At 42.1% G+C, this 16,461-nt stretch overlaps 1 protein-coding gene across 2 annotated transcripts; it reads right to left on the bottom strand.

The window, feature by feature from the left end:
• Positions 1–3,760: 3,760 nt before the first annotated feature.
• cbx3b (chromobox homolog 3b) lies at positions 3,761–8,972 on the bottom strand. Of its 2 annotated transcripts, none has more exons than XM_083761946.1 (5): positions 8,709–8,972; positions 8,032–8,211; positions 7,137–7,320; positions 5,687–5,817; positions 3,761–4,212 (listed from the first exon to the last, which is right to left on the bottom strand). In XM_083761946.1, the coding sequence occupies exons 2-5, from the start codon at positions 8,190–8,192 to the stop codon at positions 4,092–4,094; spliced, it is 597 nt and encodes a 198-aa protein (XP_083618072.1). In that variant the 5' UTR covers positions 8,193–8,211; positions 8,709–8,972; the 3' UTR covers positions 3,761–4,091. The 2 variants fall into 2 exon arrangements, with proteins under 2 accessions (XP_083618072.1, XP_083618071.1); XM_083761945.1 differs by having other exon boundaries at positions 8,730–8,972.
• Positions 8,973–16,461: the final 7,489 nt, after the last annotated feature.

Genomic DNA, 16,461 nt, shown 5'->3' with positions numbered 1-16,461 from the left:
AGCAGAGGCAGGAGACACTGGACTGGAGAGACCTGGCTGAATGCACCGTCCGATGGCCAATGGGGAAGTTTATAGGACCAAATACAGGAAGCTGTGGAAGCACAGACTTAAGAAAAACGGGAAGGGCAGAAAATCACAGAGCAGTCCTTTATTGCCTGACAGAAGAAAAGCAGTAGTACACACTCAGTAGTAGTAGTAATTATATTATAGGAATTGCCAGAAGTCCAAATTAAGTTACAGACTCTGTGTGAAGTGTTAGATGAAGGTGTCACAGCCACCGACTTGAACCTAGTGATATATTTCGTGTCATATGTTGCAATCATTCTATTCCTCAACTCACTGTACATATTCTGTCAGTTCTATCCATTATTCTATCGGTGTCTTCTCTCCACCCTTCTCCAGGACCAGGCTTTTATCATCTATTTAAGCACACGCCATGCACCGGCTCTGGCTCAACCCACAAACAACATTTCAGACCTACCCGAATCCAGTGGTGGAAAGTACATTTATAGGCTACTGTACTTTTACTTATACTGTACAATTTTGAGGCATTTGTACAGTACTTAACTCTATTGGACTAATTTTCCAATACTTTGATTTCTACTCCATCTTGGATCCAAATATTCGGCCATTTGAAAATAAACGATCTACAAGCTCACAATGCATCGTGATGCGACGCATTGTGAGCTTGTAGAGCTGCTACTTCCAGAAGATTGTTATAGATTTGAAAACTTGAAACGGGGCATTCTCCATAATAGGTACTTTTACTTTTGGTACTTTAAAAACATTTTGATGCCAATCACTTTTGTACTTTTAGCATTTCAGTATTGATTCTATTTAGACCCGAGGACGATTCAACAGTACAAATGCCTTCTATCCTAACAGTTTTCTGAAAACTTCGTGTTTATATGGCAGTTGTGCTCAACTTTTTTCATGCCAAGGAGCCCCATAATTATCTGTATTTGGCCGCGGACCCCCATCTGACAATATGTTGTCCCAGGGACCCCCCCCCCCCCAGAAGCAAAGATTTGAGTTCAAAACGTTCGCTCTGAAAGAATATATATTCAAAGATTTGCGCCACATTTTCACGCTTAAAGAAATATAGCAGATCTACAAGCTCGTAGCGCGGAGCTATGAGCTTGTAGATCTGCTATTTTTCAATAGCTAAAGTATAACAAAAATGGGTTAACGTAGGCCTAGTACTTTTTCCACCACTGCCTGAGTCACACGCTCTTGAGTCACTTCTCTCCTCCTTCACAATGCTAAAAACGTTAAATCCATTATGGTGGCAAGAGTTCAAGTCCATCGGTCATACGTCTTTTATTCCAGTGACGTTTCCTCCAGTGTTTTACAGGCAGCAGAGCAAAGATGTCAGAAATGAAGCCATAAAACGTAATATTATTGTTGCCACTTCAATAAACAAATCAGAAATAAAAGAGGACATTTACAACGGCCTGTGTACGATAATGGTTCCATCGTATAACCGTTATATTTGGGGTTAATCTGGATGGATGAACTCCCCATGTCATGTTTTAAAGGATCACATTACACTGCAGCGTTACTCGTAGAAGATTCATTACATGGGATTTTAGAGTCTCCAATGTAGGGTGTCCATTCTAGGATTATAGTTAGCTAAAGATAAAAGGGATTTTTTTTTAACCGAAACTTGTAATTTAATCTAAATTAAAGCTAAATAAAAACTAAAATGAGCGATGCAAAACTAAAATGAATACATTAAATAGACTTGCATGTAAAATAAACGATTTTAGTTATTCCATCATATCGATGTCATGCATTTTTATCCTCCTACCTTTTTCAACGTCTAAAGTCGAGGCTTGCCACCAGGAAAATGAAGATTCAAACTAAAACAAATCAAAAACGAGTAAATTCCTAAGACCATACGGTAAATGCACTTGTAAAACAAACAAAAAACTTGATTGAAATCAAACAAACCCATTTTATAACTCTGCTACGAGCAGCAATTTAACCCAACTCATCTTAAAGTCAGTCGACTCGATGTATGACATGACGTTACGCAACTCACAAACCACAAAGAAAAGGTATCAAAGGGTCACACGGGCCGTCCTTTATTCATAGATTATTACACTTTCACAGATCCATGGTCAGCAGATCCACTTACAACACAGTGGCTATAGGCGTGACATCAGAGAGGTTTACAGTTTTCAGTGATTGGCCCACACAGCCAGGTCCAGTCATCATCATGGGAGATATGTGGAGTCAGTATACAGTGCTAGTCATAATAATATTACAATATCATGTTCAGGTTGTTTCACAATGAGCGGGCCTGAAGAGGAGCTACTGTAAGACCGTACCCTGGACAACCAGGGCAGTATACTTACGCCTAAAGTGCTACATTTTAGCGAGCTTTAATCTCTCTTTTTTTTTTTTTTTAGCTACCATATAGGTGCACAATTTTTTTTCTTTTTACTTTCCTCCTCCTACATCTCAACAGAATAGATCCACTTCCAAGACATTTAACCACTTTTCAACCTGGCATCCCTTGTTTTGCGGCATTTCTTTTTAGGTGAAATGTTTCCACATCTTCTTCTCGAAATTAGCCGATCTACAAGCTCACAACATGCAGCATGACACTGCTGTTGTGAGCTTGTGGATCGACAATTTTCACCGCACGACACTGCCAGTATAAATCAGGCTGAAGTGGTTAAAGCCTTGGTGATTTCTGCCTTCCATAGGATAAGGATAACTGACCAAACATATTGTTTTGTTTCATTAAAAAAAAAAGTATTATTGTTCAAAGAAAAACAAAAGACACATCGGGCGATATAGATTTTGGTACACATCAGCTGATAAGGGGGGGAAAAGTAGTCGCAAGGCAACAACAGATTTCAAACACATGTACTTGTACATACATCAACCACTGGGATTAAACAGTGACACAACTCCATACAGTGAGAGGTTTGGCTACGAGCATTAAGCACCACACACACACACACACACACACACACACACACACACACACACACACACACACACACACACACGCAACAGTACAACTTCAAACCACACAATCTACAATCGTTGGCTGTACTCGCATGGCTAGATGGATTGAAGGTTAAGGGTTGAATTTGACAGAAGTTTCCTACAAAGTCTTCCTATACATTATACAAGGTGTACAGTAATGTATACATCACACAGCCTTGGACATCTACGTAGGAACGTTACTATGAATCTGGACACACACACACACACAATCCACTGTGATCTTGTCTGTTACAGCAGTGCTTCCCACAACCTTTCCAAGGAGCCCCAAATAGCCATGGAGTTGGCTTTTTTATTTAATCAAAAATAGCTGATCTACAAGTGCACAATGTGTGACGTTGCGATGTCTTTTGAGTTTGTAGATTGGGTATTTTTGAAACATTCTGAACATTTTGGGGAAACATGCCTGTCCGAATTAGCCAATTAGGTATGCCACCAACCTTATGAATTTAACATGAATCGCAATTAAATAGTTTTTCTCCCCATATACTCTCCTTTGGAATTGGTCCCCCGGTTGGCCCACCACTGGGGTTCTCAACCAACCAAAAAGGGACCCAACGGTGCATTGTCAATGTTCCAGACAAAGAACACTACATTTAGGAATATCGTGTCATCATTTACTATACTGGTTCCCTACATCATGCTCCAGACCAAAAATTCATGTCCCAGTGCAAACACAACCAAACAAAAACAATATTGTTGAGGACCACCAGAGACAGTTTTTTTTTTTGTTATCCAATCAAACACAAAAGGTTAGTTCATCTCTCCATCAAGCCCCTCCCCGCAAAGGCACCTTGACCTCCGTCGATCGAGAGCACTTAAAATTCCTCCTCCCAGCTGAGGTTCCCTCCGTTCCGTTCCTCCTCCTCCTCCTCGCCAGGACCCCGTCCTGTCCGTAAATCTACCTGCACAGCCGTGGTGAAGTCATTTCACACAGCATGACTCTAATGTCAGCTGGAGGACGCTCGATGGAGGGGAAACTAACATCCGACGTGACGGTCTGTCTGCACTCCCCCAATACACGTAAACACACACACACACACACACACACACACACACACACACACAGTTCACGGCTCCTCGTCTCCACAGTGCCAGGTCAGCTTCTGTTCGTAGAAGTCGATGACCACCTGGGGACACCTGGCGCTGGCTTCATGAGCCGACAGCAGGGCCACGTCGTCACAGTTCTTCCTGTGACACACACACACACACACACACCTTTATCAGCAGCCCAAACACAATTATTTCTAACTTTAGTTTCGATTACGTTTAATGAATGATTATTAAAAATTAAACAAATGGCAGATCTACAAGCTCACGTGTTGTGATGCACTGTGTTTGTGCAATTTTTGTACGGTTAAAAAGAGTTAGTCTATTATAAAACAAAATCTGTTTATTGATTAGGCTATTCGATTTACCTAAATGAGCTAGATTAAGTCAGTTATTGGTTCTAAATTGGTCTCGATATATTTTGACCTACTGAATTTTCTTGGCATGCTCGTCCCCAATGCCATGAATCTTGTACAGGTCTTATATAAAAAAGTGTTACAATGAATAAGAGCTTTTGTTGGCTTAAAACTGTAGGCCTATACTGCATGTCTTAATGTGTCAAATCAAAGCTGGTGGAAAGACCACTGCACATCAAGACACACTTCTGCCGTCTGTCGCCCAGGTTGCGCCTAAACCCTAACATATGCCTAACCTTTTTTGATTGATTGAAATATTTATTAACAGTTTGTAGAATTTACAGTACATTTTAAGCACAAACTCAATACAAAGACTGTCAACTGTGAGTGGACGACCCAATTAAGCATTACACTTGTTTACAACAGGGTCCACATTGTTCAATTCATCAAAACATTTAAAGACATACAAACATTTAGAGACATACAAATAGACATTTCTATGTAGCTAAAGAACAGAACAGGAATTCATCATATGGGAAGCAAAAAAGGGAAAAGATACAATATACAGTGAGGGAAAATGGGGGGTGGGGGTGGGGGGGATTCAGATTTTACAGAGGCCAGTTTCGAATTGCAGCCATCCGTAGGTGCCCTTTGAGAGCGGTTTTGAAGGAGTCAAGGGATTCACATGTCTTAATGACTGTTGGTAGGGCGTTCCACATTTTTCCTAACCTCACAAACACAGAAACTAAGCCTAAATCTAACCTCCAAACCCTGTCCACCTGGACATAAAACACCAGGAAAAGAAACTCTCATAGGGAAAAGGCATAGCAGTGGCGGCCATTTTGTGGCGCCAGAGATAACCAAGCCATCCAGGCTCCTGGTGAATCATAACCATAAAACATTTGATCCTGTGTCAAAACTATTTGAATATTTAATTAAGCCTATACACTCTACTCTATTTTATTTTTTAATAAGCTGTTTTCAAATTAGTTTTGACATGTAATCAAATGTTTTATGGTCATGATTCACCAGGGGAAAAAATATGCGTTTTCCATCTGTGGCACCACAACATGGCTGCCACTGCTATGCCCTATAAATATGGAGCTACACAGAGTGTGGGGAATCTGTCCCCATTTGAACCGTGATATTACCAGCCATGCACCAGCATTGCATAAAGACTGCAATATACATGGGCATTTCCTTAAATTTGATTGTAGTGAAAGAGGAAGCATTGCAGCTTTCTTTTTTATTTTTTTTACCATTTGACCAGAAACATGAGCTCTCCCTGTCTGTCCGTGGAGCCCAGGATGCATTCTGGCTCCCGCTGCCCACCAGACTGGAGACCACCCTCAATGTCTGCCCTGCGCTGCCCACTGTAGTCCTGTGGAGACTATACACACACACACACACACACCCACACACACACACACACACACGATATGGGGAATCGCAAAGTGTGTACATTAGTCATACTGTAGCACACTTTGTGGTATCACTTCCATTAGCATGGTAATTTCACGGAACTCTGAGTTTAACTTCCTCGTGGGTATGTTTAACCACCGTACTTATGAGTCACTGGTCTTCTACGGCAGCAAACATACCATATGGCATATTGTTTACACACACATACACAATTACACATGTACGCACTTTAGACTCCTGCATATTGCATACAGTACGGAGCTTTGAACCACTTAAACCTTATTTCATACTTTGCCGTACAGCGGTTTTGCACTAGAACGACTTCCTCGCGAGGTTGATTTTTCACTGTGAATAAAAGTATCAACCATTAGGCCTATGAGTAGTTTGATGTTAAATATTTGACGCTTTCTCGGATTGTGTAAGTCTCACTACCAGCTCAGTGGCCTTGTGGTTAGAGTGTTCGCCCTGAGACTGGGAGGTCGGGGTTCGATCCCCGGCCGGGTCATACCAAGGACTCTAAAAATGGGACCCAATGCCTCCCTGCTTGACACTCAGCATCAAGGGTTGGATTGGGGTGTAATAAGTCCCTGCGACATACTAGGGTCATGTCCAGGGGGTGTACTTGTACATCAAGCTGCCTCACGCTACAGAAACAGCAAGGCTACTTACTACTACTCCCAGTGTGCAAAGATCTTAAGAGTCTAGAAAGAAACTGTTTGGTTCAAACAACACAGCAGATCTCGCTGTGTACTCAAAGACATTTATATGGTGGCAGCAGTGGATCAGGGGCAGAGCGGCCGGCTGGGAACCACGAGGTTCCCAGTTCGATCCCGGGCTCCCCCAGAGTTAGTGTCAAAGTGTAAAGCGCCTTTGCGCCATTTACATTTGATTGGTAATCATAAAGTCAGTGTCCTCCCTCTGCATGGGCAGTCTCTGGAGCATAAATGGTGCATTTATATAGCGCAATTTTTATCCAAAGTTGCTTTACATACTGTAGATTGTGCATTCCATTCACACACATTCATTCATACACCGATGGTGGAGGGAACCCGCATGCAAGCCAAGGCACCAACCTGCACATTGGGAGCAATTAGGGGTTCAGCAGCGTCTTGCTCAAGGACACTTCAAACTGGGAACCTCGCGGTTCCCGATCCAGCCGGCCACCCTACCCCCTGAGACACTGCCGCCCGGCCCAGTGATATGAATGGACTTGGAAACAATGACATCCACTATTCCACTACTATATATATATTATATTGAGACAGTTTTTTTCCCCCCCACACTCACAATTTCCGTCTCCTGCTCGGTGAGTTCCTCTTTGGGGATGATGTTAACGTCTAGTCCTCGTGGCAGGCGTTCATCTTCCTCGTCGTCTTCCTCGTGCTCCCCGGCCAGGTGGCGGTTCTTCAGGAACTCTGCGATGAGTTCAGGACAGTCCAGGTTGTCCTCGGGCTCCCAAGTGTTGTCAGTACTGAAGAACAGCATTAGAGCCGTTATTACTATATATATATAGTCTTAGTGTAACAGTTACGTCCTGTGTTATTATAATATTATATAAGGCAGTGGTTTTCAACCCTTTTCACATGAAGGTCCATTATTTATTTGGCATTTGAGCCACAGACCACCGTTTGATGACATTTAGCCTCTCAAGACCCAAAACTTTGAATATGTTGTTGTCATTGGATAAGATTTTGGCCACAATTCCATGCTGTATATGTTAGTACCATTAGGAGAGACAACAGGCAAAACGATCAAAATAACAAACTCTTGAGAGGGTCAAATTAAACCAAATGGACCCGTACGGGTCCATTTGGTTTCATGTTATGCTCTCGAGAGTTAAAGATGAGGGTCACTGGTTGGAAATGATCATTGATCAATGATCATTGTTATCATTGAGTAAAATGTGAGGAACGTAGGCTATTTTTTTTACGAACATTTACTTGCAGTATAGCACTCCCTGAGTTTTTGGGGATTCATATTTTGTATCTATGTTTTTAGACTATTTTCTACCTGCTGCACTCAAATATCTACAATATGTGTATCCAGTTTCACGTCATTTGATCTTTTTTTGCTCCATGTGTCTTGTGTCCATGCACTTACAACCTTCACTTGATCACTCTATATCGCCGTTATAAGCCACACATTATCCAATTGCATAATAATCATATTAACCATTCCTTACTCTGTGAAACCTTTCCATTTGAGAAAGTACTCCACTCTGCCGTCAGAGACCCTGCGGCGAATAATTCTTTCCACGACAAATTCCTGAATCTGATGGACCTGTGCCGTGCCCGTGTCCGTGTCCTCCGTCTTCCTCTGTTTCACCGTCTGTTTCTTTCTCATATTTGATTTGTTTTCCCCCCTGCAACAAGGAACACATGATTTGGGAATTATAGCCTGTGTATTTATACCCTATAGCCTACCATCTTTTACACAGAGTTTAATAGCTAATATACGAACGATACGTGGCCACCGCCACTCAAAGAAAACTATAGTCAAAGAAAAGTGTCTTATAGTTCGATTCTGGCTTCCAAGCACATTCATAAAGGCGTTACCAATGTAAAAAGAACAGCAACGACAAATGTGCTGTGTGTTTGAAGGACACCTTCAGATCGACGGACAGTGATCTAGCCACACTTGCTGCCATACAGACAGATATAGCAATCCACCTGCCGTTTCGTTAGAAATAAAACACCATTATTATTCTAACTACAGTAACAATCCGCGCGTCAACATCGTCTGGTCGTTTTGGGGAATAGAACACAGTGTGCCCGTACGTACGCTCCAAACAACAATAGCCCTGGAAATGACAATGAAATTATTCTAAACATGTGTGTGAATAACAATGCATCCACATACGCTTTTTCTTTCGGTGTTTACTTTATCTCGGACGGTGATCGGACCTGTTTCGTTTTTATCTGGTCGAAACAAACGCGCGTCGGTCGGGATCTGACGCTTGTTTCTTTTCCCTGTTGATGTTTTTTGCTTTGTGTTGTGTGCGCCAAACGTGACACAGACAGGCAGGCAGGCAGCCGCGGGGGTTTTGTATTTACATTTAGGGGAGAGAAGGAGAAAAAAACCCAACTTTTCATGAATGAGTTAAATTTAAGATGGCCGATTGGCCGTGGATGCTCGGAGGAAGTGCTTGTTGTTGCCAAGGGAAAAGGTCATGCCAGGAAAACCGGGAGGAGACAAGAAGGGACGCGACGCGCCCGTTGCTGTCCAATCACACGACAGTCCGCCTGTCACTGTCCCCTCCTCCTCATGGCCGTGTGCTGTAGGCTGTGTTGCCATGTCCGCTTATTATAAGCGACCTGGCTTGGGCTTGTTGTTCCTGGTTGATTGAAAAAAATATTTCACATATATATGCAGAATGGGAATTGGGTACCGTACATTTCAAACGAAAGCACGAGTCAATACAAAAAGTGTTACTGTGTGGACGGCATCATGATTATGCACACTGGTTTACAACAGGGACCACCAGTCCACAGGGTGACAATTGCACTTGTAAAGTTGCTTGTAAATATTGGTGGTTGCGGTATTTTGGGGGTCTAAAGTATACGTTTCTAAAGTATACGTACTTGCTTATTTAGGCTTGTTTCCTAATGTCGTTTAAACCAGTGATTCTCACACAGTTTCATGTCGAGGACCTCCAGATTAATTTGTCCAACTAAAAGTATTCTGTGCCAGGAACCCCATAGAATGTACCACGCAAGCTACAGACTGTACAAATAAGCAATACCCCAGAGTCTCCCGAGAGGAGGGGAGGAAGAGAGACTCTACAGGACAGATTCAACAACAACAACTATGACAAATGACAGATGCAGAGAAGGCTCCCTTGACTCAAATACACCAGAGTAAGGCCAAGTGTGGACAAGGACGGACACATGCACACCGCACAGATGGACAGTCTGGTGAGACGTAGGAGGACACTAGGGTGTGGCTTTCCCTCCCGGTGCTGGTCGCCTCGGTGATGGCTGCGTGCGGGGTGCCCCTCCGTGGACTTGTCTATAGCTGGAAGCCTGCAGGAGAGTGGCAGTGACTTGGCCAATCACTGCTGAACCGCCAACTGGGGAGAGTAGTGGTTGAGGGTCGAAACACTCTAAGAAGGTTGGAGACCACCTGATGACCTCTCCTCCAGGCCAAGGCATCCATTAGAAATGGATTATATTCGCATCTGGTTGCTTGTTTCTCTCACACAATCTGGCAACACTACCTGTAGGCTGTAGCAAACGTTACACATTTTCATTCCGTTTCAATTAAATTCTTATTGGCACAAGAAAGCAAGCGTATATACGTTTATAAAATATATAGCCTAATGGCAGTAAAATAAAAACAGTTTAAGAAGATAAAGTAAAGTATGTAGTATGGATGGACGGTACGTTACAGTTGACACTGTCACAACTGTCACTTTTGGGACAATTGGCAGCATTTTTCTCAACTATTTGAATATTATGCAAAAAAGATTTTTCAGATTTTTAAACGTGTTTTAAGTCATTTAAGACACTGTAATATAGCCTATATACAATTGTAACTTAATTGTGCATTTGGTATACAGCAGTTATGGATTTATCAACACATGTTATATGCAGATTGCTCTATATAATATGCTTCTCTTAACTAATTATGAGACTGCATGGACGCCATGAAATAATAATTGATTTTCATTTCCCCCCCCCCCGTGGAAAACCATGAAAAACGATATACTCGTATATTAATTAATTAATTATATTATAATTATAAATCATTATAGTTGTAACATTAATGGCATTATAAGCCTATTATTTTTTTTTTTAAATGCTGCTGCTGCTCACATTATTATATCCCACAACTAGTGTCTATGGCCACTGTTATTGGCATATGCTGACACAGCGGGGAGACCATTCCTCCACGAGCTCCTAAACTCGACTGAGAAGATCGCAGTGGAGAAACCTGTGGAGGGTTTGATTGACGTCTCCAGTTTAGCCAATGAGAAGTGTTAAAGTCGCTGATTGGTCCAATGGAGTAAAATAATAGCCATCCCATTGTTTTGTTCTGTCTTTTACCAACTTTTATTACCAATCAATGTATACACCCTGCCGCTAGGGGTCACTGCTTGCCCGTGTTAAACCATAAGAGGAGGGAGAAGCCTCGCTCTACCAATTAATTGCTGGCAGGGAAAATGTGATGGGAAAAGTCACATGAAAGCAATGCTCCGAGTGCTTTGAATAGAAATAGGTTTCAGAGACATGTATTTGGAATTGGATGCCATTAAATCCTATACATCGAGACACTCACAGTGCGACCCGACCGGTTATGTAACACCATGTCAACAAGTCACATATCAAGCCAAAAAAAGAATCTGCAGTAGGATATAGTCTCCGGTTAGCCTCGGTCCCAGTGGCCTCTAGATTTGACTTGATATGCTATTCCTATTAGATGAAAAATATTTAAAGCCTAGAATCAATTAAGCCAGGATCCTGGTGACATAAAACATTTGATTCTGTGAAAATTAAAAACCGCTAAACAAAGGGTATTTAATGTAGTATATCATAAAAATATAAATTATATATATGTATGTATGTATGTATGTATGTATGTATATGTATCCCCCACCCCCTTCCACAGAATCAAATGTGTTTTGGTCATGGTCTTGGATGGCTTGATTATAGGCCTGAAATAATTGATATAAATATGTTTGTAAATATCTATGGGAAAAATGTATGGACGATTTTTTTCAGTGTTTCAGTTCAACCAGAACACCATGCATCTATAGAAGATGCACTAAAGGCTAGGCTGGCGTGTGTGTGTTACTACCCAACACCACCAGCAATACAACATAATAATGAATACTAATCAAAGTCACAGACCAATGGTAAAACCTGCAAAGAGGGTTCTCTCTGTCAGCAATGTGAAAATGAATACCTTCACTTTCCTATATCCATATCCAGCCATTTCCAATGAGGACTATAACACTTGAGCCTCCCAGGGGATGTGATTAAAAGGGGTTCTGGTGAAAAGCAATGGCAGGTGGGCCGCATGGAAGATGAATGAGGCTATGTGTGTCCTCTCTGCACCACGGAGCCCATTGATCACATGCTCAACAGGGACGCAGGACACAGCACTCAGGAAACGTCCCTAATCAATGCTGGCTAATTTGGACCTGCAACATATGGCCCCCTCTCGATTCTCCCTACAATGTGCAACTTTCTCATATAACAACGCACGCACCACCTCCACCAACCAACCAACAGCAAGCAGCAGCAGCTGTGGGTTCACTGTTGATAAAGCCACGATGACGAGAGGGTGATATTTCCTGTGATAAATTATTTATGCTAAGATGTCTCCAGTCAGTAATCCACAATGCTGTGCGTGTGTGTGTGTGTGCGTGTGTGTGTGTGTGTGTGTGTGTGTGTGTGTGTGTGTGTGTGTGTGTGTGTGTGTGTGTGTTTGTGCTCAGAGGAGCTCTCATTGAAAACGGATGACCCCTTTTGCACTCTCATTTCTGTTTTGGTGACTGCAGAAAGTTCAGTATTGGACTTTTTTCTTTTTTTATCAGGAAAGTATTTTTCTAATAAAGGAGTTGGATCTATCTATGTAGGGTATTTTGTTTATAAAGGAATGCATGATTCATCATTGCTTTATTGGCAGCTTTTAATAGAACATCTGCATGTATTCACATCACATGCCATTGCATGAGCCCCACAGTTCATGATTTCTTTGAAGCTTCTCTCTACTTTGTGTTGACACTAAACACTATTGTGACATTTGCATCAGAACTATTACTGCGGGCAAAGTACTTCAAGAGCATCTTTTTATCATTGTCTTCTGTAACTTAATAAACTCTATAATACCACAGCCATGGCTTGTTCATAGATCACCAGGACAATTACATAACATCTCTATCTCACTTAATGTCGCCCCCCCGCCAGCCAGAGGCTAGAATATAATCCAAATGTAAAGTAGCACAGTACATTTGTTGTGACCGCACGTTGCGTTTACTATGAAAACGTCCATTTTCAGTCAGTCAGTCAGTCACGCCCATAATGGTCATGCCTCGTGACATCATGTGATGTCATCATCGGCAGCGGTGGCCGAAAGATTTGCGGAGCGGTCTTGATATCGGAAGGTCGCTAGTTCGTATCCCCGGACCGGCACGTTAAAATTACCACCGCTGAAGTGCCCTTGAGCAAGGCATTGAACTCCTACCATGAAATGTTCTATGAGCAGGGCCTGGCTGTAAACAAGTTCTTGAGCTTAGTCCAGTTACCCTGGGTAAATATAGTAACTTTGCTTTGCTTTGCATCATCAATATTGGCCAGCAACTCTACATCTCACCTCAAACCCTTATCTCCATATATGGAGCTGACCTGTTCTGACATTCCATATGTTGATCTGACCTCATCAAACCCTGTACACTCAAGACACACTCCATATGGCCAGTACAGAATTCATTCCATATGTTGATCTAACCCCCCATGCCAAAGTGCCAGCGCTCGCCCAGCAGTCATGTGTGCAGATGACCTCGCACTCAGGCGTCTTACTGGTTTAAGTACTGTACTTAAGTACAATTGTTTTTACTTTACCGGAGTAATAAGTACTTTTAATTCTACTCCATTACATCAGAGGGAAATATTGTACTTTTACTCCACTACAATGATTTGATAACGTGTTGTTACTAGTAGCTATACTTTAGACGATTGTGATTATTATTACAAAACATACATCAACCACTTCAGTCCTGTATACATTCTGGCCATTTGAAAATGAGCCGATCTACAAGCTCACAATGCTTGGCATGAGACTCATTGTGATATTGTAGAGCTGCTATTTTCAAATGATCTTTTTTATATACATTTGAAAACTTGAAACGGGACATTCTGCATAATGAGTATTTTTACTTTTGGTACTTACATTTTGATGCCAATACTTGTGTACTTTTACTCAAGTACATTTTGAATTCCAGACTTTTACTATTGCACTATTGATGCTTTAACTTAACAGTATTGTAAGTGCTAGTTTGTCAGCTTTCACCCTTGTCCATAACAAACCCACTGATGCACCCATTCTATGGGTTTAGGTGTACGCAGTACAGGAAGAACTTCATTGTCCACTTGTTACTTTCTTTTGCTTTGCGTTTAATTCACATAAAGTGTATAGACAGCATAGTACAAAATACAAATGTCTTCCGTGTTTACTGGTAAAAACCTTGTATCCACTAGGTGCATGCCTTCTCCCCCCACACCTGTCCATAATTAAACCCTTGGCCTGGGAGGCGTGCCCGTCTATGCCCAAAACAATAAATCAATTAGCCAATCATTTTCAGAATATTCTAGGCTAATAATAATAATAATAATAAACAAAAAAACACAGTGAAATGGCTTCTACACACTGGCCCCTAATTGTGCATTATATAAACAATTACTGCTACAGAAGCCATTTACAAAACTAAACATGGTATGTGGTATGTGTCATGTAATTAATCTTGACTGATTCTTCTGATGACACTGTAAAAGAAAGAAAGAATAGAGAAAGTAGTTAAGTCTTCAGTCTGTTGCCTCCAGTAACAAACAGAGTTTGTTAACAGGCCTTTCCAGTTGGCTCGTCTTCGTCTGAAGGCGTGCAGTGCGCACTAGCCCTTTGGCATCTGGTTTTGCCTCCAAAACCCTGCCCATTATCCATGAGCCTCTGGGAGCAGTAGCATCTGCAATGAGGACAATGTCTCCAGGAATGAGGGATCTTCTTTCCTTTAACCATTTTTGTCTCTCCTGCATTAAAGGCAGATATTCAGAAAGCCACCGCTTCCAGAAGAGGTCAGCAATATACTGGACCTGTTTCCATCTCTTCCTGGTATACAGATCTCCTCTGTCAAACAGTCCAGGGGGCAAAGCTGGCTTTCCCTTTAACAGAAGGATGTGGTTTGGTGTTAGAGCTTCCAGATCATTTGGCTCATCTGAAACTGTTGTGATGGGTCGACTGTTCAAGATTGCCTCTACCTCGCAGAGGACAGTTTGTAGACCTTCATCATCAAGTGTCTGTTGTTGTAGAACAGACTTGAGCACATTTCTCACCATGCGGATAAGGCGTTCCCACACACCTCCCTGATGGGAAGCTGCTGGAGTATTGAAATGCCATGTCACTCCATCTCGCAGTAGAGCAGCTTGGATTTTGTCATTGTTTAAGGCAGCTAGGGACTCTTTTAGTTCTCTATTGGCTCCAACAAAATTTGTACCATTGTCCGATCTTATGGTTAACACTTGACCTCTTCTGCAGATGAACCTTCTTATGGCATTAATACATGAACTTGTATCCAGACTATATGCCACTTCCAGATGCACAGCTCTGCTAGTGAAGCAGGTAAATATCGCTCCATATCTTTTGATCAGACTTCTTCCTCTTTTAATGTCAATGGGACCAAAATAGTCTACCCCCACATTGGTAAAGGGTGCTTTGTCGGGCAAAACTCTCTCCTTTGGCAAATCTGCCATTTTTTGCTCACCGAGCTTTCCTCTTTGACGTTTGCATATGACACATTCTAAAATGATTTTCCTTGTTGCGGAATTAGCATTGGTGATCCAATACCTTTTACGAAGATGGCAGAGCATGTGATTTCGTCCTCCATGTCCCAGCTGTTGATGAATGTGGCGAAGAATGAGTGATGAGACATGAAGATCTTTAGACAAGATAACAGGGTGTTTAGTCTCCTCTGGCATGGATGATCGACACAAGCGGCCACCAACTCTCAGGATTCCCTCCTCCAATACTGGATCCAGCCTGTACAGTTGACTGTCCTTCTTGACACTTGCAGCACCAGCCGACAATATGGCAATGTCCTCCTTGAACCTTTGACCTTGTACAAAACAAATAATTGACTTTTCCGCTTCAGCATGGTCTTCAGGATGCAAACGGTGCCCTTTGATTGTAGCTTTGAAGTTGTTGATCCTTTTTGTTATTTCAGTTTTTTGTCTTTCAAGATCCATTTCACTGCCACAGACTGCAGCATGGATTTCTTTTCTTGTCTGTCGCAGCAACATGAGACACTGCTTAATTTTCAAAAACCAAGCTACAGCAGTCTTTAATTTTGACCAAGTTGAAAAATAGTTCATCAGACAGCTTGTAGGATTATCTGTGCTTGTAGCAATTAAATTGACTGTCAGGTCCCTTTTCACCTCTGGGTCTTCAGCGGCAACTCCATGCAGTTCCAGGTCAGACTTAGGCCATTCTTCCTCTGGCCTAGAAAGAAAGCCAGGTCCATTGATCCACCTCTTGTTTGCCACGAAGTCAGTGGCCTTCAGCCCACGTGAAACATCATCGGCTGGATTATCCTTTGTGCCAATGTACCTCCACTGGTCAACACTGGTAGCCTCTCTTATGACTGCTGTTCTATTTGCCACAAAGGTGTGGAACCTCTTAGTTTCGTTGCTGATGTACTTAAGCACTGTTGTACTGTCTGTCCAAAAAACTGATTTATCCAACTCCAGTTGCAACTCCTTTCGCAACATCCCATCAACTCTTACTGCTAGAACAGCAGCTGTGAGCTCCATTCTAACAATTGTGGTTTGTTTCAACGGTGCGACTCTGGCTTTACCCAAGAGGAATGCAACATGCACCCCTTTGTCATAATTCTCCATCC

This window comes from Protomyctophum parallelum (genome assembly GCF_964188405.1).
Source record: "Protomyctophum parallelum genome assembly, chromosome: 3".
NCBI classification, from domain to species: Eukaryota; Metazoa; Chordata; class Actinopteri; order Myctophiformes; family Myctophidae; genus Protomyctophum; species Protomyctophum parallelum.
Note: the sequence above shows the minus strand (reverse complement) of the source record. Positions and strands in the feature narration are given on the sequence as shown.

What these genes read in the sequence shown, in the direction of transcription:
- cbx3b (XM_083761945.1), bottom strand. Translation starts at nt 8,941, where the DNA reads ATGAAAAGTTGGGTTTTTTTCTCCTTCTCTCCCCTAAATGTAAATACA. An exon ending in CGATCACCGTCCGAGATAAA is followed by an intron (nt 8,212 to 8,729) that starts GTAAACACCGAA and finishes TCCTTGTTGCAG; the next exon opens with GGGGGAAAACAAATCAAATA. An exon ending in CCGAGCAGGAGACGGAAATT is followed by an intron (nt 5,818 to 7,136) that starts GTGAGTGTGGGG and finishes GTGTGTGTATAG; the next exon opens with TCTCCACAGGACTACAGTGG.